Source organism: Pleurodeles waltl, chromosome 7 (genome assembly GCF_031143425.1).
Source record: "Pleurodeles waltl isolate 20211129_DDA chromosome 7, aPleWal1.hap1.20221129, whole genome shotgun sequence".
NCBI classification, from domain to species: domain Eukaryota; kingdom Metazoa; phylum Chordata; class Amphibia; order Caudata; family Salamandridae; genus Pleurodeles; species Pleurodeles waltl.
In genome coordinates this window covers 981,469,712-981,496,622 of record NC_090446.1, presented here as the reverse complement: position 1 = coordinate 981,496,622, position 26,911 = coordinate 981,469,712, and the positions used below count along the sequence as shown (strand labels likewise).

Here is a 26,911-nt window from a genome sequence, read left to right as displayed (position 1 = left end):
GGTAGACACAAGAAAAGATAAAGACAGTATACCAGCTGACGCCAGCAATAAGTTAGAAAGTTAAACATTTAATTGTATTTTTTTAATTTTGTTTAGTATTTTGTGAAAGGGGAAAGATGTATTATATTCTGTATATATATTATTTTGTATTTCGTTATAATTTACCATTTTAGTATTGTATATATATTTTATTAGGTTAATTCCTTCATAGGTTATAGAGTTTAAAAGTGTTAGAACGTGCTTCACTGTGTTTGGAATTCTATGTCGGGCCGGAGGCTCTGATTATGCTTCTCTCTCTTTATTGTGAAAATTACAGCAGCCAATCACAAAACAATAAAGAGAAAACTACATTTCCCAAGTTAGCAGGAATAACCCTTATCACATGCACCAATCATATCCAATAAGTTTCCATAAGTAATGAAGCATCCGGGTTGCGTCCTCTTTCTTTGCTGCTCTGCAGCCAGTTAAGTCTATACTTTACTCTCTCATTATTATGTGTTTGTGAGTCTTTTTCATGTTGTCTGACAGATTGGTAATTCCCAATGCGCATGCAATATTGGCTGTGATACACACAGCGCTGATTCTGTTTTGGAGGGTACTGTAGCCTGATTAACTTTTGTTTATGGGGGAGCGCCATGACCTGCCGAGTCTGTGGCTTGTTGCAGGCTCCATATGTGGAGTGGTAGCAGACTGCCGCCTCGCATTCTGCTGCAGTCTAATTTCTAGCCCCTTTGGGGCCTTGAGCACTAACGCGCATGCGTGTGACCGCTGCCCTTCATTCAAATGCGGCAGCGATCGGGAGCAGTAAAGCAGTTCTCCCTCCTGAAGTCTAGTCTTCCCCCAGTGCCTCCCCCTGAATTTTCTACAATGGGGCAAGTCCTTAGCAGCATGTGCCTCTTGCTGCACCCTCCTCAACTGAGGCAGTAAAAGCTTTCTGAGTAAATAGTGCACTTCATTGCTCCCATCACACCCTGGTGCAGTGTGATTGGCCCGGTTTGTACAAATTTGCATAGGCTCTGCCAACATTTCTGCAAGCAGCTCCATCTATGCTTTATTTGACCTTTCATTTGTTTTCCGCCTGCTGGAGTTGTGCACTCCCCCTAATTGTACCCCTCTGCTACATTGGTTGAACCAATGCCTCAAGGGACTCATTGATTTATAGTGCAACATGGCTCAGTTTGATAATTATGATGAAGAAGAATATTTTCAAGAGGACGCTTCTTCCTTAGAAGAGAGCCTAGTGGGGGCCTTGGATAATAGAGTCCAATTATCCATTAATAAAGCCCTGGCGAAAGCTCTAGGCCCCTTTACTCATTATTGTAAGAGCTTTGCTAACCAAAAAGGCTGGCTCCCCCGGCTCATGCCCTCAAACAAGCCACAAGCTTCACAAGACAAACCTTCTAAAGGTAACGTGAAAGCCAAAAAGTGGCCCCATACGGAAACTTTTGAAAGATTGTCAGCAACAGTCAGAGGTGACCAAGGTAACAGCATTTGCCATGCCCAGGAGTGGGATGGTTTGTTGGATCACTCTCATATTATTTATTTGGACGATTCGTCAGCTGACCAGTCTGACAGTGATCGCGATGACCTTTCAGGCCCTAGTAAAAGTAGGCTGGCTGATGCCCCACAAGATCCCATACCTAAAGCACCTAAAGTGTTAACCTTCAACCCAGATGAGATCGGACACTCACGGTCTTCCAATTGGACCCCTCCACAGAAAGTGGCAGAATACATTCAAGACCACCACATCAGACTAGGATTTGATAAGGAGATGCAGCTAGGCTTTGCGCCGAAAATCCCAGACCAGAAATATCTGGGAAAGTCACCAATATACCAGAGATAGACCCTACCATGGTGATATCGATGAAGAAATGAGCCAAAGACCTTAAAAAAGACTGGATAGGGATTGTCGTTCTTGCCAGAGAAAACTCTTGGACATGTCTGGACCCCTCAAGAAAATCTTGGAGCTGGCCTTTTGGGCCAAGGAAACAAACTCCACCATTGACCCAGACATTCTGGTTGGCTGGGCGCAAAGAGCCATTTGCCAGCTGGGGAATGCCAACGCAGTGATCTCCATGGAGCACTGATGCTCCATTCTGATGAGGATCGACCCGCAGCTAGATGATTTAGCACCTTCTGAAGCAGGTTCAGTTGCACGGGGACTTCTCTTTTGGGCTCCCTTTAGTAAGGCTCTCTCCAAGTTTGCAGCAACATTCAGCTCTATGGACAAAGTGCAGCTGTCTTTGAAAAAAGTGTTTCACAACACTCTTTTTCGGTGGACCAGACAGCTACGAGGCTGGTCGTCAGGCCGTTTCTACCAACAAGCTCTCCAGCGTGACTTCTCTTACCGCATATGTGGTTACGGCCAGGGTTAATCAGCTGCCATCACCTTCTATCCCACACGATATCGTGGAGGATGCCAGCGTTTTTACAAAGGTTACCGCAGAGGTCAACAAGGAACCTCTCAAAACTTATCTTCTTCAGGTGAGGATTATTCCGTATTCGGAAGTAACTTTGGCAGGCAGAACCATTTGTTTCTACAGAATTGGCAATTGTTAACCAAAGACCCTTGGGTTTTAGAAACTGTACAGGGCTTCGAGCTGGAGTTCTATCACTCCCCTGCTCAAATAACTCCTCCCACACAACTACATTTTCCCTACAAGAGCAAAGGGTTATTTCAGAAGAACTTCAAACTCTCTTGCACAAAGAGGCAATTGCCTGTTCTTCCCCTCATCCCCGGAGTTTCCCCAGCACCATCTTTTTGGTGGACAAGAAAGTAAGAGGATACCGCCTGGTCTTAAATCTAAAAGACTTCAACGCCTGCGTAGTTTACAGGCACTTCAAGATTGAGGGTATACATCTTTTATGGGACATTCTACAGGAGGGAGACTGAATGGTCCATTTGGACCTTAAGGATGCATATCTGACAATCCCAATGTTTCCCCCTCATCGTCGTTTTCTGAAATTCCTTTGGCTCAGATAATACTTGGAGTTCCAGATCCTCCCCTTCAGATTCTCATCAACCCCTTGGTGCATCACCAAGATAATGAGACCTGTGGTGAAGTTACTTCATGTCAGGGGAGTGAGGTTGAATGTTTACCTCAATTACCTGATTCTGCTAGTGCAGGATCTTGTGGTGGTGACATTACACCTGTAATGGACGGTTTAACTGCTCCAGGACCTGGGATTTCTTATCAATCAAACAAAATTGTTCCTGACCCCTTCGCAGACTATGGAGTTCCTGGGTTTCCAGATAGACTCAATTTAATCACAGTTGATTCTTCCGGCACAGCATGTTTGCTGTATAAACAAGCACTTGCAATGCAATAGATCCCACATTTGCTTGAATTATAGCTATTGGTGTTGTAAATTCCTAATTGTGTTTTTCTTGCCACATACTTTGGTCAACCTCGCCTCACAATTTGGTCTTTTCCTGCCACATAATTTCAGTGGCCCTTCATATAACTAAAGCACTTCCATTTACATTCTTCCTCTAGCTGCAGCCAAAAATGAAAATGTTGCCCTTTAGCATCCTAATTTAAATCTGCCATGCTAATTCCAATAGAATACCACTTTCACCACCCCACCATCAGAGTTGCTGGCTGGCTAACACAATTCCCCCCAAAAAAGACACAAGGCAGCCATGGAGGAGTAATGAGGAGAGAAATAAACTAAAATAATCACCCAAACATATCATGAGTGTTCAAACAGTCATAGTGTAATATGCATATTAAGTTGGCCTGAATCATGGTCATAATTGCAATAATGAGAGATTAATAAAACATATACAATTATCATGTAAACCCAATCTAAACCTTTATCAGAAATAAACTTTTGGCATTAGACTGTAATGCTCAGAACAGCCACTAGACAACACCACAATGAAAATAGCATTTGTAAGAAACATGGTCATGTAACCATATAGTCAGCTCCTAGAGGGCATAACCACATGAAAAGTAAATGTCAGAAAGTAATGCCCTGCAACCATATATTTAGCCAGTAGAGAGCATTGTGCATTACTAATTTTTAAGACTAACAGGCCTACTGCAATGAAACTACGAACAAGGCCTTTAAAACACAAACTACTCCCAGCTGTAAAACAAAAGTTACAACCATGAGAACGCTTAAAAAGACACTGAATGGTGAGAGAGGTTATTATTTTGGGGTCCCGACTAACCTAGTGTGGAGATCCAGAGATGATGTGGACAAAAACAACATGTTGTGGTGAATGTTCTGAAGGTGGTCCCATTGTCCTAGGACCACCACAGGCTGAGTTTTGAGCAAAAATGTTTTTTAAATGTAATGCCCTGCAAAGCGTTATTGGGCAAGCTTCCGTGCCGCGAATTGTGTACTATGTTCATATATTGACTGTAATGATTAGAACAACTCCTAGAGAACACCACAATTAAATTAGCATTTGTAAGAAATGTGGTCATGTAACAATACAGTTAGCCCCTAGAGCGTTTACCCACATGAATGGAAAATGGCAGAAAGTAATGCAGAGTAACCATATATTTAGCCCCTAGAGGATGTAGGGCATTATGCATTTTCAGTCTTCACATGCCTACTGCAGTGGTATTACAAACAAGGCCCTTAAAACACAAATTACTCCCACCTGTAAAGCTAAAGTTTCAAACATGAGAGAGCTTAAAAAACACTGAATGGTGGGAGGGGTTATTATTTTGGGGTCCCAACTAACCTAGAGTGGGGGCCAAGAGATGATGTAGACAGAAGAAGCATGTTGTCATGAACGTTTTGGTGGTGGTCCCATTGTCCTAGGACCACCACAGGCTGAGTTATGGGCACATTTTTTTTCTAAAAGTAATGGCCTACAAAGCATTATGGGGCAAGTTTTCCAAGTGCAGTGAATATATCGGCTCTCTCCCTATGTCAGGAGAACCACTTTGAGGATTTCTGTGTTTTTTACATAAAGCATTTGTCAATTACAAGTGTTTTTGTCAAAGCTATGGAGCGTGAAGGGGTGAGCCAAACGCAATGAGTCTGATTAGGTAACAGTGTGAACAAGGTGACCAGTGCTTCAATACCGCCGATGGAGTTTGTGCTGTGCTGCACTCTTCACGCCATGGCCACCATGGAGTACGGAGGGGAGAAACAAAAGAACAACATAGTTTGTCCACCCTGAAGTATATTGGCAATTGTGCAATAATCCATGTCTGCAAGGTAGTAACAAAACCTAAAGTAAAGCATTTACCAATTACGTCAAGGGATTTTTGAAAGGCAAGCCCATGAAAGAGTGAAAGTGATGGACATGAGATGGGTGTGGTTAAAAGCCTACAGAATACTTACAGGTCAAAAAGCGATTGCACGCTCATCCTAAAAAGGAATTGAGGCTGACTCTGAGCAAGCAGCCTATTTCGCTGAGAACCTTGGTGGGTGTTTTGTCGTCATCCATCCAAGCTATCTTTCTGGGTACTCACCACTACATAGCTCTTCAGAGGCTCAAAATCATTCATCCCCAAAAGGGTTTGTCCTATTCTGTTCAAATCCCCCTCTCAGAGGAGGCCAGGATGGAGATGTGTGGCTTGACCACATGGATGCCTGGAATGGCAAAGCGATTTATGGCAGTTCCCAAAATGTTATACTAGTATCGGACACCAGCAGATGGGGATGGAGAGCCTGTTGAAGGTCCCTGGCCATCGGGGGATGGGGTGATTGGTCGGAGAAAGAACTTAATCTTCACATAAACTGTTTGGAACTTCTAGCAACTTTTGCAATCAAGAGTCTTTCCCCTCATCGAACAAATTGTTGCATTCTGGTGCGGATGGACAACATCTCAGCAGTCAGATATGTCAACAAGTTGGGTGGTGCAAGCTCATGGTTGCTAGTGGAGATTGCTAAGGATTTTTGGCACTTCTGTCTTCAGCACTGGCTTTCAGTGATCGCTGAATACCTCCTGGGGGAGAAGAACTCTGTGGGAGATTGGGATTCCAGATTTCTTTGGGACTTCAGTGATTGGAGGCGGCACCCAAGAGTGTTTTTTGCCTCAATCACATGTGGACCTATTTGCCTTGTGCCTGAATCGTCAATTACCTCAGTTCTTCAGTTGGAGGCCGGATCCAGAAACAACAGCCACGGATGCTTTCCTTCAGAATTGGTCCCTACATCAGGAGTTTGCCTTCACCTGTTCAACCTGCTCCTGAGAGTACCCGCTAGGTGCATTGACAGGGAGCAGAAATGATTTTGGTGATTCCACTATGGAGGGCACACCATGGTTCCCAGTTGCTCTAGAGCTGTCTTTTGACATTCCACATCTGATTCCGGTTCGACACAATCTGCTACTGGATCCATTGGGGAGTTCTCATCCGTTAATCTTGAGGGGTCAGTTGACATTAGTAGCAGAGAGGGTTTCCCGAGTCATTGGCAAATGCCAGGCATTTCTCCACATGCTTCGTTCTACATTATTCAAGCATGGGCCTCTGGCAAACGCAATGCTTCGGCTTGGCTGGGTGCATTGGTGTTCAGAATGGGATTCAGATCCTTTTAAAGATGATGTCAATTTGGTGATTAACTTCCTTGCTTCTTTGGCAGCCTCCGGTCTGGTTTATAAGTCAGTCAACAACTATCGACCAACAATTTTGGAGGGGTATTTACCTGTTGCAGGGAGACCAGTTGGAGAGCACCTTGTGGTGTGCAAGCTCATGAGAGGCATTCACTTTTCTAAAACTCCACATTGCAGATACATTTCCCTTTGCAATGTTAATGTGGTATTGTCTTTCCTAAATGGTTGGCGAGTTAATAAATATCTTTCTTGCAAACAATTGTCAGCCAAGCTGACAATGCTACTTTGTCTGATATCATGTAAGTGCCCTTGATCTGGCTAGCAGGGTTTTTTGGCCAGAAGGAGTTTCTTTCTCCATTTCTAGATGGACTAAGACTAACATTAGAACTATTTTGTATCCAGCATTTCCCATAATTCTAAATTGTGTGTGGTTCAAAGCCTTAAAGCATATGAAGCTGCTATGAGTGAATTTAGAAGGGATCCTGGTGGTCAGGTGCTCACTGCTCTTCAAGACCTTTTAAACCGGTAGCAGCTGCTACTATGGCTAGATGGATGCATTGGATGTTGTCCGGAACTGGAACTGATGTCTCTGTTTTCGGTGCTCATTGGGCCAGAGGAGCTATGGCTTCTAAATCATTTGCTTTGGGTTCCAGAGTGGAGGATATTCTGAGAGCTGCGGACTGGTCGTCAGAATCGACGTTCAGTTCATTCTATACAAAACAATTGTGGATATTGCTTCAGATGTGGTGGATTGGCTTTAAAAAAGTATCATCAGGGCCTCCGGTCCTGACACAGATCATAAGATTTTCTAGCTTACGCAACAAGAATTTTCAATTCTATTAAGGACACGGAGGCGAGGATTATCCCACCCAAAGGCTACTTTCATCTCTACGTATGGGTTGAGTATATATTCTTCATTCTTGTATCAGATTGTATAAATTTGGTACCTAACTGAGAGATTTGTTTAGAGTTTGCTTGTTGTGGTGACAATGTTTTGCAACTATCTCTGGTAAAATTGGTCCATGTGATAAGGGTTATTCCTGGTAACATGGGAAATTTATCTTTTTGGGGGTTGAGCGTGAAAGCGCTCTATCCTACTGTAATTTCTCTGTGGGCTTTTTACCACGCCCACCTCACACCCATCAGTTTCATTAGTTTGTGGGCTTGCCTTTTAAAAATCGCTTGATTTTATTTGTGAAAGCCATGCATACGTCATGCCTTTTATGGTGTTTAGCCCTCCTCGAGTGCACCGGCCAACTACTGAAAACATACAAGGCTCCATGTTTTCAGCATGGTTTCTGGACTACTTGTTCTTTTTCTTTACTACGCAGCGTGATCTCGCTGCACATTTGCTGATAAGTTTGACCGCGGGCGAACTTCTGTTTCATTTTGCTTGCTCCTTCACGCTCATGGCGTGGCGCTTTAATTCGGTTTGCTTATGTAAAACTGTTTTACTTTTCATTTTATGTGGCAATGAAAATCTGTTTAGGACTTTACAACACTAATAGCTCTAAGTCGAGCAGATGCGAGACCCATTGCATTGCAAATGCTTGTTCTTTATTGTTTTGTGATTGACTGCTGTAATGTTCACAGTAAAGAAAGAGAAGCCTAATCCTAGCCTAGTGTCCTTAATACAATTTAAAATTCTTGTTTTGTAACCTAGAAATTGCTATATTCTCGAGGAGGCCTAACCTTGGGTGGGGGTGGTGGTGTCTTTAGGAGGACGGAGCAGGGAGACCTAAGCTCAGTGTTCCAACTGGAAAATAAATATATTTCATCCAACTTCGCTTTCCATTTATCATTACAGTCATTTAACTACCTCATTGCCTGCTATGAGCTTTCGTAACAACAGTAAAGAAAACTCAAGTGACTTCTAAACTACAAAAAGTGTTTTGCATAATGAAACAATGTTAATGTTTTGAGTACAGTTTAGAAACACTAAGGTTGCGGTTCTGGTCTATCGTTCGTTTCTACAACGTATCAGGAAGGTAAGCGCCTATTTACTTGGCAATTTAGGTGGTAGGGTAGCAAAGTGATGAATACAAACGTGTTTCTGTCAAACAACATGGCGCCAATTATTTCCCTCTGTTATCGGCCGCTCGATGGTGTTGCTGACATTCTAGATATATAGCGCCTATGAATATTACGACTGTGCCTGCTCTCTACTTTGTGTTAGCTAGCAGCCGTTGTTGTCTTTCTTTTAGGTCTACTCTCTTCAGAAGTTTGTTTTGTTGTCTGTTTTCTGTTTCCATAGGCAGGGCTCCATTAGGGTAGGTTCGAGGGAAAGAATTGGCAGTAACACTTGTCGCTGTCAGCAGATCTGGTCGCCGATTGGCTCATGGACAAAGTCTGGGCGCTGGTTGGCTTGTGGGAAAATGGAACCATTGTGACTAGCTGCACTGTGGACGTGTATCACCCGGAGTGCTATTCAGGGGAACGCGAGACACAGAGGCCGGCCCGGCACTGACACAGCGGTTGAAAGTGTAGCAGGAAGCTGCAGAGTCACGGCGGGGACCCGGGCAACCAGTGGAGGGGCCCGGCGGGGCGGAGGAGGCATGGCAGAAAGCATGGTAAGTTCACGAGAGTGCCTGTCTTATGAATTGTCTTCGTCATCATCAGAGTCATACCTCTTCCCCATTAAATTAAGCTAGGTATTACCTCTCATACGAGCATCAGGGCCTCTCTTAACCCCCTTCACCAGCGCCAGGATCCCCATGGGACCCTACTGCAGAAGGCATAGATCTCAACAAATGAAAGTTGTAAATAAGGGCTCTGCTAGTGTTAATTCAACTATAGCTTTCGATTTGTATGCACTACACTGGTCGAACTTTTTAGAAGACAACCGTAGGAAGAGTGTTGGTTAAAAACTAACGGTAAATATTTAATAACCGTCGGAAGGAGTAACTGAGCTCACAGCTTAACATCCGAAAGGATAAATCCCCTGTCGCGTTACCTGGGATCCTTGGCATCGTTAGAGGCTCATTGTCTATCCATTTTGGAGGTAGAAAACTTAGTTAGCTTAAAACATTGGTGCAGTTCTGAACACGTCAACTGAAAATGTTCACTGTAATATCTTAATTGGGGAAAACGCTGATTAAATATCTATGTGTCTAGTGTCTGTCACGTCCTCATTCGGGAAAACGCAGATGAAATATTTATGGTTCTAGTGACTGTCACGGACCCCACTGAGCCTTGGTTTCTTCCCGTTTACTTCCCTGTCATCAACGACCAACAGGGTTAAGAGTCGGGTGTTTTCCTCCTAGGACACCTACCCTGTCATCAGTACTATCTCTCTATATCTGTTGTAGGATAGGAAGCGCTGCCGCCTCGTTATCTGTATGTACAAATTAATTATGGCTCTAACCTCCTCTAGAACGAGACCCGATGGGAGTGGATAGGATTTCCCCACCAGCCCATCACATAATCGGGACCGACAAACAGGCCCAACTCTCCTCAACATCTGGGGCTCCGATTATAATCAGAACCAGATCACCTACCAGTGTAAGCACCAGGACAACTAATCCCACAACAAAGAGCAAATCTTCCTAAACCGCAGCCCTATCCGCCTCGTTAAACCCCATGCTTGTACTCAAATATCCCTTCTTTTCGTTTTTATAAGAGTGCATTGACTCAGCAACTGGTCTAGTTAGCAAGCATCCTCACTGTCTCAGATCCTATGCCTCAACGCTTCTCCGGGCTCAGGGTCACTACTCTTCCCCCAGAACCACAGCCCCATTCCCTTATTCTGGCTTCACATGACTCACTAGCCTCCAGACTATCCACGAAGCAGCGTTCCAAATTTACCCCAATACCAGACAAGCTCGTGCTTCACACTTTACTGCTCTCTCCAGTCTGATTTCCGCTTCCATGTCGGGGCTCTCGATGCCATCTGTATTTTGTGGTCTGCGCCTTGTCTATATTTTCGTGTTGTTACTGTTGGCCGTACTACTATTACTTTCTCTTCCCTGCAGTCGCAGTTCGTTCAGTGTTGTTATTTGATATAGGGTGTGGGATGAGTTTGACCTTTTTACCTCCAACGTGTGCCTCCCATCGGATTCATTCCTATGCTTCCCTTTAAGTGTTTCCTAGTTTGTATTTTTCCCGAATCGTAAAAAACTTGTGTTGTTTCTGTAATCATCAATATACCGTTTTACCCTCCATTTCTTCGCTCTTCTTTGTGCTAGTGTCTGCAGTCTGCAGATCGGCAGTTGCATGTTTTTTGCTTTTTCTGAGGACAGGTTTCTGATACTGCAACCTGGCTACATCGAATGTGCACGCAATGGCTAAATGCAGGACCAACTCACTTTACTTGAAGGTGACACGGAAGTTTTAATTGAGATTAGAGAAGGGTGGGTAACTTTTGTGGGTATAACAAGGCTTCAGCTGCTTTTAATGGAGTTAAACTGAATCGCTGCATTCTGTAGAGTTTTTGCTACGAATTTGGTTCTCCTTTTTCAGTCTGTAAATATTTAGGCTAGACATCTTATCCGGCGAAAACTATTTTTCTTTCCAACAAGTTATTTTGTTCAACTTTATTAATACACATTTCCACCTATTATGCCGCAACATCAAAAGCTTCCAACATTTGATAGTGGGTTTGCCGTTTTGGGAATTCCACTTTCTCAAGGCCGTATAAATATTTCCAGTATATTTAAATGCGAGATCCATAAATAATTTTAGAATATTGTTGCGCTATACGTGTTCATTTTAAGCGGTTCCTGATTGTAAGTATATATTATACAATTCAGAGAATGGAATGTGGTCTTGTGTTTGTTGACAACGGAGGCAAACGTTCTGATCTCACTTTTCACTCATAACAAAATTGTGTTTATAGGAAAAGTACTGTGTTTCTGTCTTTCGCCGTTTCCTTTAGAGCTTAAAGTGAGCACTTCCATTTAAGTTAGTGATTTTAAAGTGCACCTCAGACACTTCTTCAGACTGTACCTTTCAGTGCCCCCTGAAAATACAGCTTGGAACTTACGAATTTGTTGTCAATTGTGTGTTTTCCTCTTGGTTTTTATATATTTTGCAAAACTTTCCTCAGTCTTCATCAGACCTCCAGTCTGGGGTTGATGCCGGTGTATGGAGTCTCCTTATTATTTTTTTTTTTTTTTTATTATTATTTTAGAAAGGGGACCCCGTCCCCTTCGTTCCAGACTTAAAGGTGTCACCTCGTGTCCCCACACTGTAGCTGCTTTCATTTGTAAATTCTGTTATGTCTGTAACCCAGCCTCAGGATATTTGTATTCGTCCATCTTACTGGCATCATCCCCTTTATTTGGGAGAGTGGCCCAGGAGTGAATTGTGTTTTAATCTTTTTTTCTGAGGAACAGAGAACTTCACACCAGTAACCCTTATATTGCCTAACAAACTGCAAATTTGAAACACTTTTGGGCTTTTAACTTGGATAAATAATACCAACGGGAAACAGATATGCATTCATGGCAAGTTTGATGCGTAACATAATACCCCCAGCACATTTTGTTTACTCACTAAAAGCATTTCCACATGCCTGTTCAAAAATATTGCCACTTTCTGAAATTTCCCAATTCGATACACGTTGCATACACCTGACTTATAAAAAGTAAAAATAAAAAAAATCGTTCAACATTTCTTTATGAATATGTTAGTGTTGTTCTTAGTAAATCGGGCTCCTGACCCTTGTTAAAGTCAGCATTATTATAAGAGTATACATAACATCACTTCCTGTGAAGTGAGCTGAATTACATATGTAATACCATTTCTTATTGGCTGCAGTAAAGCCTTAATAATACACTCAAATAAAACAGTGAAAAGATTACCCAGTCATAACAATACACTATTGAACAAACTAGTACATTATTTCAATTCACTAAAGCAAATTATACAACTGCATGAAATTTCAATATCTTTTGAATAACTAAAATGTATACACTCTAAAAACTAAAAATCTATGAGTCCTTTTCAATAAAAAGTGATAATATTAGTAATAATTAAATTGACTAATCTAAATGAGAATACACAAAGTAAAGACTTGATTAAAGAACTCAAATTATCATGCTTAAGAATCCCTCATTCAAGTTTAACGTTTACTCATAAATCATCTGACTGTCATAATCCAAGCTGCCCGAATCTAAGAAGCAATCGCATGATAAGGTTTGGGCAAGTCTGTTTTGTAATGAAAATAAATACCTTCAAATAAAATTATGACATTATAGATTTTAAATAGGGGTACAATCCTGCTCAAGTGAGGTCCACCATCCGACCGGCAGGCCAGCATTAAGTACATAATAGTTTCCTTTATTCCCCTTAATCATTAGGATATTTTCCCTTTATTACATTTGGCTGTATTAGCTTCAGTGTAGATCTCATCTGTATAAATCTCAAAACCAACCTTATTTCTATGCAAAACATATCTAGATGTCAGTCAGTTTTGACATTAATACTGATATCCTTCATTTTATAATACCAGTATAATTATTTTGCCTGTAGCTGCATGTCAACAAGTTAATGGTGGAAGGATCTTCAAGTATAGATTCCAAAGTCAAGCACCTTTAAGGTGTTGCATACATGGGTCCTCCATTACACCCTGTTTGCACAGATACAAGATACGATCTACATCAAGAACTCAATATGCCACCGCATTTTGTCAATAGAAAATTGGCTTAAGAGCAATGATGTCCAAAATAGGTTTAATTCCCAGAACAAAGCAATGAGAAGGGATCCTTTGGATAGCCATAATGGATACCTCAAAAAGTGGTTCCCATTTTTCTGGACGGCCTTAGTGTCTATAAACTCCAAATCCTGTAACCGTATGCCACGGCAATAATTGCTTTGGTACTGCATACCTGGAGTAAAATGCTTATTGACTGGGCTTCAGTCTTTCGTTTACCTTTAATGGTAGGTAGCAGCTGAAGATCTGTTTCAAGGTCACCACTATTTTCTCCAGGCCAATTTTTACATCAAAACGCATGCCCAAATAAACGGTTCTACACGCTTGAGTAGTTCTTTGTTAGCTGATAAGGATTCTTTCAAGTGCCGGTTCAGTTTTAGTACAATTAGTTTAGTGATTGCTGCATTTATTGTTAAAAGCTTCAATCCACTATGATAATGAGTCCACTCATTGCTTTCCTTAAGACATCCTGTGATTCGCTAAGCTTCTGCCAGGAACCGAGATACAAAATCTGCCAATGTGTTCTGGGGCCATTGCATGTTTGTGGCATCCCCCTCGTGTCCCCGGATTGGAACCACACTATTTGTAGGTGAATTAAACCCAACCTACATTGCTAGCCGTGATCTACCACAAATTAATTTGGCAATGAGGATCCTTCAGAAGCACCTTCTGACCCCCACATCAGACCTCACGGTAACATCAACAGTCCCACAAGTCTTCATTCTTATTTCAGAGTCTTTCTGTATAAAACCTTGCTTTTGCCATCTGTTCATTCAAAGCTGTACATTGGTTTGAGATTATCTAGTGTGGAAACGCCCGTCCACCATGTCCAAACAGATAATTCAGTTATGCGACTGGGCTTGATTAATTAACATCTTTTGTCACACTTCTACTCGTAGTTTTCCTCTTTTGATTTGAATAGTTTTCCAACTCTTCTTGGTATTTACAAAAGTCTACAGATGGCACTCTTGGAAAATCATAAATGTATGTACAGGTTAAAGTGCTGTAAATTATTTTTCCTTTATTCTCTACTAGGAAAATCACAAAATGTAGTTTATACACCTAGGGAATCTGTAGGTAAGTATAATGGGTGTGAAGAACTTTTGCGAAGGCTTGTAGTAATACATGGTACTATAACGTCCCCTCAATTTACAGAAAATCCATCTGTGTAGCAGATTTTCAGAAGTACGGAGTTCATCTGCAGATGTAAATATTTGCTGATGTTGATTCCATGAATCATGATCTGGTAATTGCTCTCCAATAAGTCGTTTATTCACACCTAAGTTGAACTGGTATGCATAATAAACGTGGTGAGTTGGGGCCTTTCTAATTATGCAGTAGAGAAGCAGTGGTAGTACTGTAGTAGTTAAAATGCTGTGATTCAAACAGAAAGAGCAACTTGCATCTCTCAATTTCTGCTCTCGTAATAGAAGTGTCCTTATTGGAACCTGCACTGTGTGTATCAGCATACAAAAAGTCTTGTTTTACGCCTTAAAGAATATGCTATTTCCATATCCTTTCACAGTACAGCAGCGGTAGCGTAACCTACCAAGGGCTTCCCGTCACTTGGAAACCAAATGCCAACACTGAGTTTTCAAAATGATTAATAAAGTCCTTTATTGTAGCCTTTGCGTATTTGACCGATTTAAAACTGCGCATCAAACTTCATAGGATTCATTCAGCAATGGTTTATTTGCTTCAAATCGTAATGTTAAATATGGAAAATGTACAATAAAGTCTATTAGATAGGTTAGGGCCTTGTATGCTAAAGAATTTAGCAGGCTGTGCTAAAAAGGTGACTATATTTGATAATTCCATCGAGATGTGTACTGTTGCAGTTTAATCAACGACAAAATCAAAGGTCGTGCTGTCTTGTGATTTAGAGACAAACATTTATTGTTCGTATTCACACATCAAACGACCCCTCCAGGTTTATAATAAAGGGGAGTTGTGTGTGTTTTTTTTTTTTATTCCTGACAACAATATATTATGCAGTATGATCATGGAAATGATTCTTATTTGGTTATTTGCAAGACATTCATTTAAAAAGAATGTCTGAATAGTTGTGTCTTCTAGACTTTTTTTAAACGTCAGGTGCAGATTTGTTGAGTTCCACAGCTTTTAGGCCATGTTCTCCGAGTGATCAGACGCTCTGTCAGTACATGTGGAATGATCACTAATGGATGGTGGAAGGATGTTGAACAAAGGCTTCTGTCTGGAATGGAATGGAATGTGTAGCCAATTTCTGCAGGTATTCATTGTCTTTGCCTCAGTTGGGTTTCTGGATGGGGCAAATATTCTTGAGCTTCATTCTGGCTTGCAGGAGCCAGTGGAAGGCTTTCAAGGTAGCCTTCACATGGTTCCTTTTTCGGAGGGTTAGGTGCAGTCTGGCTATCTGGTCCTGGAATCTTTGTAACCTGGTTTTGGATTTCTTGTGAAGACCAGTGTAGATGATGTTGCAGCAGTCCTGATGGTCCATAATATTAGGATCTATTATCGGTTCTCACAGATGATCAGTTTGATATAATGGAAGGATTTTACAAGGAAAAGGGTGATGGAGGTTGCTATCCCTGGTTACTGCTTTGACTGGGGCTCCAAATGAAAGTTCGGTGTCAAAGTGTATTCTGAGGACCCTGGCTGTTTGGGTACTTAACAGAGTGGTGCCTATAACTTGAGAACAGTGAAATGGCGTTGGGATGGGTTACATTTTCCCATAAAAAGGATCTCTATTTTTATTCTGTTAATGCAAAAAAGTCTCTTACTCATCATTTGAAACACATGGATGTTGATTAATAGACAATACTGCCATGCCATAGGCTATAGACGCATGGACAGCTTGGGTGACCTGACCAATATGTTGTTTTTGGCATACATGATTACTCCTCAAACTCTCTCCTACTCTCTGTCTGTGTGTTCTAACTTAATACCTATGTACAACCAATAAAAGACGTATATTAGCTACAAACTACCCTCGTATGCAGCATAAAGATTTAGTTCCTTTTAGCAATAGGGAGCACATTACGGGAACGTTCTTTTGTCTGAAGTAGACTTAATACCTTTGCTGGTTCCATTCAAGGCTGATCTTATGAAACTCTTTATCTTCCAAGAATCACCATAAAAGGCAATTTCGTAAATATCACATTAGATATGAAAACCCAGGTAGGCACAATTATACAAACTAACATTCTGGAATGTCTTTTGTTGGTAACCTGCATTCATCTGTGCAGTGGATGGCCTCTTTAACTGATTCCCCCAAGGACATTTGTCAGGGTTAATATATTTATATTTGTTTAGGTGAAATGTAGGTAACACAATTTTATAAATATATGTAATGTCATTTGTTAGTGAGCAATATGTTGTAATTGTGGTACTCAGTTGTCAGGAGACCTGTCGGATTTCGGCAATAGAAATCACCCCAGGTCTGTCAGAACGATAAAACGTGGTGCAGGCTGGCACAAGGACAAAGGGCTAGGGTTTTCAAATATTCAGATATTGTCTACTACTTCTAACCACCCAGTAAGTGTCTGTCTACTAGTAGCCACTGTATGTCTGGACTTAGTGTAGGGTGGTTGAATGTTGCAAAAGTGATGTTCACTGGAATGAAGGGCGAGGGTGGGAAGTCCTAGTCCTAATGATGGAGGTGCATGTGTTCTTATGGGTGAAAGTGGGGTTTCAGGTTTAGCCACAGCCTATCTTATCAGTTGCCAGCAAAGTATTAAAATCTATTTTATATGGAGATACGTTATAGAAGAATCTGATGATGCAATATGTATAAATGAGTTAAGAATGTGTTTAATTGTAGGCTTCCTACTTTGTCAAGCCTTCTTTTCACCTCCAGTTAAGTAAGCGGTGGAAAATAAAAGTGTGGAGTTAGGATACTAGCTTCACAATTAACTGAATGTAACTGACCCCTTTTATTTTAGTAACCTTTGAAATCCTAGTTGAGGGACTGCAGTAATTGTTGTGTGCTGACCGATTAAGTCTAATTAAGATGAGCAGCAGACCAACATTAAACAAGATAGCAAGTCCTTGTGAAGCTGAGCCCATAAGTGTTATGCTTCGAAAGGCGCTTGGGGGCAAGTAGTTGATCACTGATTGCAGACTGAATTATCTTCTGGAGAGACAGGAAGACTGTTACTCATCAGCACTACTGGTCTCTTCCCATGCATGTATAACTATTTCTTATGTGATCTCTTCACAGACAGTCCGTATCCAGTCTCCAGATGGGGTGAGACGCATCACCACAACGAAACGGGAAACAGCAGCCACTTTTCTTAAGAAGGTATATAAGTTTGTTTCAAAAGTTGTTTAATCATTTTGCTGCCCTCTGTTGCATTGACCTGCCTAACACTTGCATTAGATTTCATTTCCTACCTCTCAGAGTTGAGATCATCCATTTCATAGCCGGAAGGAGAAGTGTGGAGTAGTTAGTTTCAAAAAAGTATTTTGCTTAATTACAGTGAAGATCTAGTGTCCTTTGAAAAGCTTTCCTTGTATTCTGTGCATAGCTGTAGCCAAGTCAGCAAATTACTAGGGAGAGTTGAGCCAAGTGTCTGGCTTGTATGAAACAGTCTTTCCACAGTTTAAGCCATCCACATATGTGGAATTTAAATCATGCGAAATGTCATATAAAAATATGATGAAGGCTTCAAAATGTAAAACAAGAAATATTTCTTTACCATGTAGTAGCTTTTCACATTAGATTGTATTAGTGCGTTGACTGTCATTTATGAAATGTGAACGTTTTTTTTTAAAACTTGAACTTACTACACTCTCTCCCCACCACCCCAAACACACGATCAGTAGCCCGGTGACCATGCCATTGGCTTGTTTTTTGGTTTGAGGTACTAAGGGACCTTCAGCTGAGCCAGAACCTGGCATCTCACTTGAGCCGTCAGTAGCTCACCCCCCTCTAGCTGTGCATTTGCTAGTTTCTGATTCATTCTCAAATTGCTTTCCGTAGCTTGAGTGACATAACTGTAGTAAAGCCAGGTCTCTGTTCATTCTGTTGTGTCAATTAATGTAATTTGTTTTTGTCAGTATATTGCCAAGATACCAACACCATAACAATGGGGGGTAATATTTAAGTGTAATTGCTGTTATAACAAGCATCATCCGATCACTGACGTTTTAATTGAACATGATCAATGCTGACATGATAGCTCAATCTTTAGAGCAAACTAGGAACCTGTAAAATACCCTTTGTACAAGAATCTATTTTATAAATAAGGTTTTTGTTTGTTTCCTTTTCGAGTTGCTAGGAGCTTGGGTTCATAACCTTGGAATGTACCTTAAATTTGAGGCAGATACATAAAAAGCCATTTTCATGGTTGATGTTTTTCAGCTATATCTGAATGAAAGTCAGTTGTTATGACCTACTGGCAACCAGTCAAAAGTAACAAATTTAGTTTCCTTGTCTGCTTATAAATGTGTGCATGAGAAGAGCTCCAAATAACACTACAAGTGAAACAACATACAATATGCTAACTGGCCTCTGCGTGCACCCCACTAGGTCTTGCCCATACAAGCATGACTAAACGTTACTGGTGTGGAGTGTCCTAGAGTAGTTGAGGGGATTATAGTGTTGTAAATCAGGGTTTGTTGAAGTAGAGTGCAGTAGGGGAAATAGAGTGTAGTAGAGTTGAGTAGAAGGGAGTAGGGTTCAGTAGCAGAGGGTCGTGTAGTGCCATGGCTTGGATTGGGTGGAATAGGTTTAGGTGGATTGAGCAGAGTGGAGTGAGTGGACTGGATGGAGTGGAGTGGATTGGATTGGAAAGGGATGGATTGAAATGGAGGAGGTCGATTAGATTGGGTTGGGGTGAATTAGATGTGGAGTGGATTGAAATAGGGTAGGTGGATTGGAATAGGGTGGATTGAAATGTGGAGGTGGATTGAAATGGAGAGGTGGATTGGAGTGGGGTAGACTGAAATGGGGTAGGTGGGTTGGATGGGGTGGATTATATTGGGGCGGATTGACATGGAGGAGGTGGATTGGATTGGAGTAGGATGGATTGAAATTTGAAGGTGGAGTGGGGTAGATTGAAATGGAGAGGTGGATTGGAGTGGGTGGATTAGACTGGTTTGGGGTGGGTGGATTGGTGTGATAGGACCTGAGTGGGGTGGATTGGATTAGAGTAGGGTGGTCTGGAGCGGGAGGAATTAGAGTGGGGTGGACTAAATTGGAGTGAGATGGGCTGGATGGATTGGATTGAGTGGGGTGGATTGGACTGGAGGAGAGTGGGGTAGGGTGAATTGGACTGCTATGGGGTGGGATGGATTGGAGTGGATTTGATTGGAGTTGGGTGGATTGAAGTGGGGTGTGGTGGATTGCAGTGGTGTGGATTGAACTGAAGTGGGTGGATTTGGGTCGTTTTCTTTGGATTAGAATGGGGTGGACTGGAGTTGGGGTGGAATGGATTGGAATTGGGTGGAATGGAGTGGGGTGAAATCGATTGGTGTTGGGTGGATTGGAGTGTAGTAGATTGGAGTGGCTTGGATTGAGGTGGATTGGGTGGATTTTAGTGGGGTGGATTGGAGTGGAGTAGATTGGACTTGACTAAATTTGAATAGATTGGTTTGTAGTGGGGTGGATTGTAGTGGGGCAGATTGTTTTGGATTGTAGTGGGCAGATTGGGGTGGGGCAGATTATTTGGATTGGAGTGGAGCAAATTATTTTGGATTGAGTAGAGCAGATTGTTTTGGGTTGGAGTGGGGCAGATTGTTTTGGGATGGAGTGGGGCAGATTGTTTTTTAAAGTTGCCAGATAGTTTTGTGTTGGAGTGGGGCATGTTATTTTGCGTTGGAGTGGAGCAGATTGTTTTTGGTTGGAGTGAGGCAGATTGTTTTGGACTGGAGTGGGTTTGACTGGAGTGGGGCAGATTGTTTTGGATTGGAGTAGGGCAAATTGGAGTGGAATGGATTGAAGTGGGGCAGATTGTTTTGGATTGGAGATTGTTTTGGATTGGAGTGGGGTAGACTGGCTTGGATAGGAGTGGGGCAGGTTGTCTTGCATTGAGGAGTGGGGCGGGTTGTCTTGGATTGGGGCGGGTTGTCTTGGATTGAGTGGGACAGTTTTTTTTGTTTTTTTTATTGGGAAGTGGGACGGATTGTTTTGGATTGGGAAGTGGGGCAGATTGTTTTGGATCAGGAAGTGGGGCAGGTTTTATTTTATTGGGAAGTGGGGCAGATTGTTTTGGATTGGAGTGAGACAAATCGGAGAGGGGCAGGTTGGAGTGAGGTAGTTTGGAAGGATTGGAGCATGGTGGATTGGATTGTGGTGAGTGGTTTGGATTGGTCTGGGGTGGATTGGATTGGTCTCTGGGTGGATTATAGCGGGGTCATGAGGTGAGACGGATCGGAGTGGGGAGTTTTGGGGTGTACTGTATGATTATGTGCTAAAGCACGATTTCAGAAATTACATAGAAAACAATGTCTCTTTGCATTATTTAGAACAAGATAATTTGAATTTTTTAGAACAGCACCCGGGAGCAAAAACAAAATAAAACATGAGTGCAAAGTGAGAAAAGAAGGTTTAGCAAAGTAAAAGAAAGTTAATTATAGAAAATACATCTTTGCAATTTTGTTTGTCCTGCTGGGCACATTTTTGCCAGCAATACGCCTTCTGTTTGCGTGGCACTAAAAGTTAAAAAGAACAAAGTAGTACCTCAATCATGTAGGGAGCAGGGGACTGGCACTGATGTTGAATCGATCAATGTTTGGTCCGTTCTTCACAGGGAGCAATAAAAAAGATGCTAGGCCTGCCGTGGCAAATTATGAGACTGTAAAGAAGATAGCCACTCAAGCCAACATATAGCAAGCAACAGGCGGGCTCCAAGAGTGTTTCACAAGCGAGACGCATGCTCTCGCAGGCTCAACCCCAAAAAAGAGTAATACAATGAAAGGCAAAATCAGAAACTGTTTTAAGTCCCAAGTGGTCTACAACATCAGCAGAATGATTGACAGCATCATTAGTAGAACAAGAAAGTCTTCTGGCTTGCCCCAAAAACTGAGGGTTTTTGTACACTATTTTTACACAGGAAATTAACACCCTGCGTAATCGCTATGGTTGAACACACGTATCACTTCATCTGTAAATCAGAACAGATGTAAAATATACGTCATACTGCCATAACTCCTAAGTACTATGCCACTACACAAATAATTATTCTGCACCCTCTATTCTAATGTTGCCTGGAAATGTTAGAACACAGTATATACATGAATAGTAGCATGTTATATGAATGGATAGTGCACAGTGAACCAGTGGAAACACCTTGAGGTTGAAGTTGCAGTTTGGGATTGAGCCGAGGAAAGTTCATCAAGAGCAGCATAAACAATGACAGTGGAAATCAACAAGTACATCTGAGCTTCACTGTGTGCTGCAGAATTTGTAAGGAGAAACATGGGCACGTGGGAAAAACATGAGTGACAAGGATGACTTCCATCTTGGCCGAGATAGTGTTTATATGTAAATTGAGGCTAGTTAATAAATAGCAGAGAAACGTGCTTTTACAATTCGCAGAGAATTTGTTTCAAAGCCAACAGTATTATATCAGAGTGTGTGTGTGTGTGTATATATATATATATATATATATATATATATATGTATATATATATATATATATATACACACTGCTTGATATATATATATACACATCAAGTGTGAAAATACATTCAGAAAGTTGTTAATGAAGAACACAAATATAAACGCATAACATTTTTAACAAGTGTGATGGGCCTACTGAACTTTCTCTATGAGCACATTGGCGCTTCCTTAACATTTTAATATTGGAAAACATCTAGGTTGCATGTGTACACAAATATGCTGCCTGTTTCTCTTACGATCAGTGACTCTTTAAACTATACAAAGACCTGCTGTAGACATTTATTTATTGTCAGTCTGCAAGTTAGAATATTTAAGTGGTTATTTGTGAACCAGAAAGTTTTCCATTTCATATTTGATAGCCCAAGGGACAGTGTAAATGCTTTTCACATGTCGTACAGTTTAAACATCCTTTCCACATTGCTAAAATAGCACTGGCTATAAGTGATGATTGCATTTTTATCATTATTTGATTCCTGTAAGCCTGGGGTGTCACTGAAAGTGTTTGCTCCATGTTAAAATTATTAGAAAAACAAATCTCTGGGTTTGGTTGATGGTGTATGACATGTTCTAGCATAGTTAGCTTAAGTATGCATAGCAAAACGATGTGCTTCCTGTCTCTGTGCAGGGTGATTGTATAAAGGTCATCTAGTAAATCGTGGAGCTTTGACTGCTTCCTATGAATTTCTCCTAATGAATGCTATATGCTGCAGACCACAGGGTTCCATTGTTTACTAGCAGGTGGCTGGGCTCAGGTTACAGCTGATGACGTAACTGATAGAGAGGAGATGTGTACGTCCACTCTCCGATTACAGTCTGCATTATTGATGCTTCTTCCGAAATTAGGCCTGTTACTACGTAATCTTTTATTGCTCAACCTTTTTTCAGACACTTTTCTGTGTTTAGAAAATCTATACGTCCATTGACCTTCAGTTAAGGGTTTCAAGAAGGGAGGGGAGTGATTTATCCCGGGCAATAGCTCATTTCTGAGCCATGCCTTGAGTCCAGGGTTCAGTACCAAAGAGTATTGCCTTGAGTGTTGTAGTACATTGGAGATCTTGATCACACTTTGTAGTGTCCTTTCCTTTGTTATGATCACTCCCCACCTCTCCCTCACTGCTTCATCACCCATTTCCTTGGTGTTCTGTTTGTGGTTGGATATACAGGCTTGTCAGATAGGATTTGAGATTCCAGTAAGACAGGCATACTAATGGACTTGGTCAAAAGTTCATCGAGTTGTAAAAGGAGATCGCAGTGAGATAGTATATGTCTAGTTAAAATATAGAGCTTGAGAGAGAAGCACATCTGTTAGAATTTATATCTGTGTCATCTAAGTGTTATAGTATAGTACTGCACAATTGTTGTACTAAATTGTATATGGCAATGAGATGCAACAAACCCGGGAGAGGAAGCTGCCAAATTTCAGAGTTTGGAGAAAAAAAACTCCACACACCCCTACCTCCCCCCTTTTTTGGGGGCTGTGTGGGATAGAAGGCTCCAAATACCTTTTGTCCGCATAAGGTTTCCATGCCAAATTTGCATCCTTTTTTTCCCCAACATACTTGGGATTCTAAAGGTACCTGGGGACCGAGACATAAGCCAAAATACAGCTACATTTTAAGTTGTTTGGGAAATGGGGAAAAATGTGCTGCATTAGAAAGTGTCTGTGTTTTTTCCCCTGCAACTGGCATCAGCAAAGGGTTTGCAGTGCTAAAATCACCATCTTCTCAGTTTTCAGGAACAGGTAGACTTGATTCAGAAAACCACATTTTTCAACACAGTTTTGGAATTTTCCTGGGACATAGCTCATTTTTCCTATTTTTTGTGCTTTCAACCTCCTTCCAGTAATGGTAGAAATGGTGTGAAACCAATGGTGGATCCCAGAAAGCTATACATTTCTTAAAAGTATATAAAATTCAGAAAGGGGTCATTTGTGCAGATCCTCCAAGGTTTTCCAAATAAATTAACAGTTGAAAAAAATATTGAAATTGAGTTTAAAAAGCAGCCATTTCTATCTGTTTTCATCTGTAACCTCTTAACTATGGCGGATTTTGGAAAGCAATATACTGTTATATCCGCTGGACCCTTCTGGTTGCAGGAATATATAGGGCTTGTAGGTACACCAAGAGCCCTAACTACACAGAGCCAACAACTGAGCTGAATCTTGCAATGGTCTTTCCAGTTATACAGTAATTCATTTACACTGCTTGATTGCCTAACAGGCCAGTCAAACCTAGAACTGAGATAAAGAAGACAGGGAAACACTGTTTGTATGCACACAAGTGTGAAAGCCTCCCCCCTCCCTCCCCCATTTATTTCTTTCTTTCTGAAGTGTGGATGGGTTCCGGATCTTTGGCATAAGGTTACAGCAACCTCCCATGGCTGGTATGGTATCTCTGAAGGTTAAATGTCCTGCTGCTGGGATCTGTTTGCATCTTTTTGGTCCAAATCTTGGCTGTACAAACACCTATTCTCGTCCTTTTAATATTGATAACTTAGTTGGATTATCGTGAAACCTGCTATTTGTACAGCTGGGTTCACTGGTGCATTTTTAATATTAGGAGCCAAGTACGTTTATATTACAGTATGTTGTGCAACTTGTGCTTGGTTGACATTCTTGTTGCAGATGTGCTCCGAAAGTGTGTCATGCAGTTAAACTGTCTCTGGGTCATATCTGAATTGTTTGATATTTTCGGTTTATTTCAGGTTGCTGCAGAATTTGGATTCGGTAATAATGGGTTTTCTGTCTATCTGAACAGAAACAAAACTGGAGAGATCACTCCATCGCCACAAAAGTCACTCAACGTGCTGAAAATAAAGTGAGTACCCTATATAAGATGGGAAGCTTACTTTGAAATGGGAGGGTTTTAGAACTAGTATGGGTGAGGTAGAAGTTCAGGGAAGTAGACGGTCCCTTTTCTGCCAGAACATGTCAGCTGACATTTCAGAAGTTGTACAGATAATTTTATTTAAAAACCTAATGTTAATAATATAGGCAGCAGACCATGTTAAAATTAATGGTAAGGTACTTTGAAGCCAAGCATGTACCTAGATCCAAACCCATCCATTTGGGGTCCATTATTACACCTTTCAGAAGGAATGTTTCCCAGCTCAAGCATATATGGGAAAGAATCATCATAATATAAGAAGAGAAGCAGAAACGCAGTTAAATTTGATAGCTATAACCACTAGTTCAGCTGCCACATGTTTTTTTAAAACATTCTCATTTTAAAATAGTTTTGTTATTTGTCTTAACAGTGCTGCACCTTATGGCTTCGCTTAAGTCTGCAGCATCCCACCTAGCTGATGCCCTATTTCACGTCTAACTGAAAAAAAAAATAAGCGATGGAATGTTTGATTTAATATCAGCCACTCTTAGTTAGTCTTGGTGGTATTCTAGTCTTTTATTTTTTCCCCACTGTAATACACCGACTAGAATCAACCATTTGGATCGTGTCCCTGCTTTAGTAGGCACGGTCCACCCTGAACTGCCAGACCACATCCTCTCTGAATGAGAACATAAGCAGTTCCAGACTGATTTCAACTTTGTAGACCTATTCAGTGAGGTGCATCTTGAGTTCTGTAGCACAGTGAGGGAAGGGGCCCACAACTTGGCATATACGTGCATTTAGAGGTGTCTCACTTTGAAAAAACAAAAAGCAAGGGATGGTATACTTAAATTATTCTCAGCCACTGGTAATTATTCCAGACCATCATCTTTTGCTCTCTGTGCCACCACAGACTGGGACCAACCAGACTTAAGTAATTTCCTGTCTTCCCTATGTGATTGATTATTTTCTTACATGTCTGTAGCCATTCCTGGACCCTTTTAACTGCTGGGTTAGGTGTTTTCCAAGCAGAGTCCTCTCATAAATCTTCGCCTCTTTTGTCACTTGACATCTGACGCACACAATCAATCTTCATCCCCTTTTGCTTAACAACAATTGATTGTAAAATGTACCTGGCTATAATTGATAAAATCAGGCTTGTTACCAATGATATGCTGATGGACCTTTTACACGTGTTGAGGATATTGTGATATGACAGCCGGACACAAGCTTCTTTTTTGGATAGACATTGATGGGAAAATGTAGGATTGTACATAAGAAATGAAGGGGTGAATAAGAAAGTAGAAATGACAGTCTAACGAGCTTTGGGATGCATCTGAACTCTTTGCAGTAGTACTTGATCTGTTGAAATACAAACAGTATTTCAAGTAGCCCGAATCTGGATGGCTATTTTCTGTTTAAGACTGGCAGTCAACAAGGAACACATGTCGATGAACTCATAGATGTAGAGAGTTTGGGGACCAAGAGAAATAATTTGGTACATCACCTGACATGCTGTCATGTTATATTTTGTTTATTTGAGTACATGTTCTGTATTGAGTTATTTGTCACTTTGCAAGTGACATGAAACATTGAGTTTACTTATGAACTCCTCGGAACAAGGAGTTCATTTTTGAAACATTTACTGTATTGAGAGACTTCTAACAGCGCAGTGTTCCATGTGGTACCTTGTTGCAATCATGTTTACTTAAGATTCACAGAAGGAGTTCAAGAAAAGTACTGCCACCTCATGAGGCCTGCTATTTTTAGTCTGGCTTGAAAGTGTAGCTGTTTGCTGACGTATTTTTACTAACGGTTTTAACATGTAAATGCAGTGGGTTTTGGAATCGCCAGAAGAGTATTAATTTCTCACCTCGTTATTGGCTATTTGTTGTGGTGTTTCCCGCTTCCAGGGAGCGGGTCCCGTAGAATGTACGAAGAAAAAACATTACATCTGCAAAGTGCACTAAATCATCATCGGAGTTGCTTGTCACATTCACTTTGTTTCTCCTATTGGCATTCCCTATAAGAAGCAATATTTTTGCTTCAGTTTCCCATCATTGGCAAAGTCAGTAGGACAGGTTTTAATGTGATGAACTGCATTTGTGCATGAAACACTTATAAACAGCATTTGTGAATGTCTGTGTAACATGCATTTGCACATTAAAGCCAGATCTATTGGCTTTGCCAGTGCCATTTTTCCGCTCTCGTATTTGCTGCACTCAGTTTCCTACGTTTTCTCTGTTCTTATATCCAGATTTGATGCAGCTGTGTGCTCGGATTCCCAAATGGGAATTTGGAGTCCTTTG

General features: G+C 41.2%; 1 protein-coding gene across 1 annotated transcript in view; it reads left to right on the top strand.

Moving 5' to 3' along the window:
* The first annotated feature begins 8,878 nt into the window (after positions 1–8,878).
* NPLOC4 (NPL4 homolog, ubiquitin recognition factor) overlaps positions 8,879–26,911 on the top strand; it is a 340,333-nt gene continuing 322,300 nt past the window's right edge. The window contains exons 1-3 of the mRNA XM_069199778.1: positions 8,879–9,090; positions 17,374–17,454; positions 24,481–24,593. Of these exons, the coding sequence (XP_069055879.1) occupies positions 9,076–9,090; positions 17,374–17,454; positions 24,481–24,593 (209 nt within the window). The 5' untranslated portion in view covers positions 8,879–9,075. The remainder of the gene's footprint in view (positions 9,091–17,373; positions 17,455–24,480; positions 24,594–26,911) is intronic.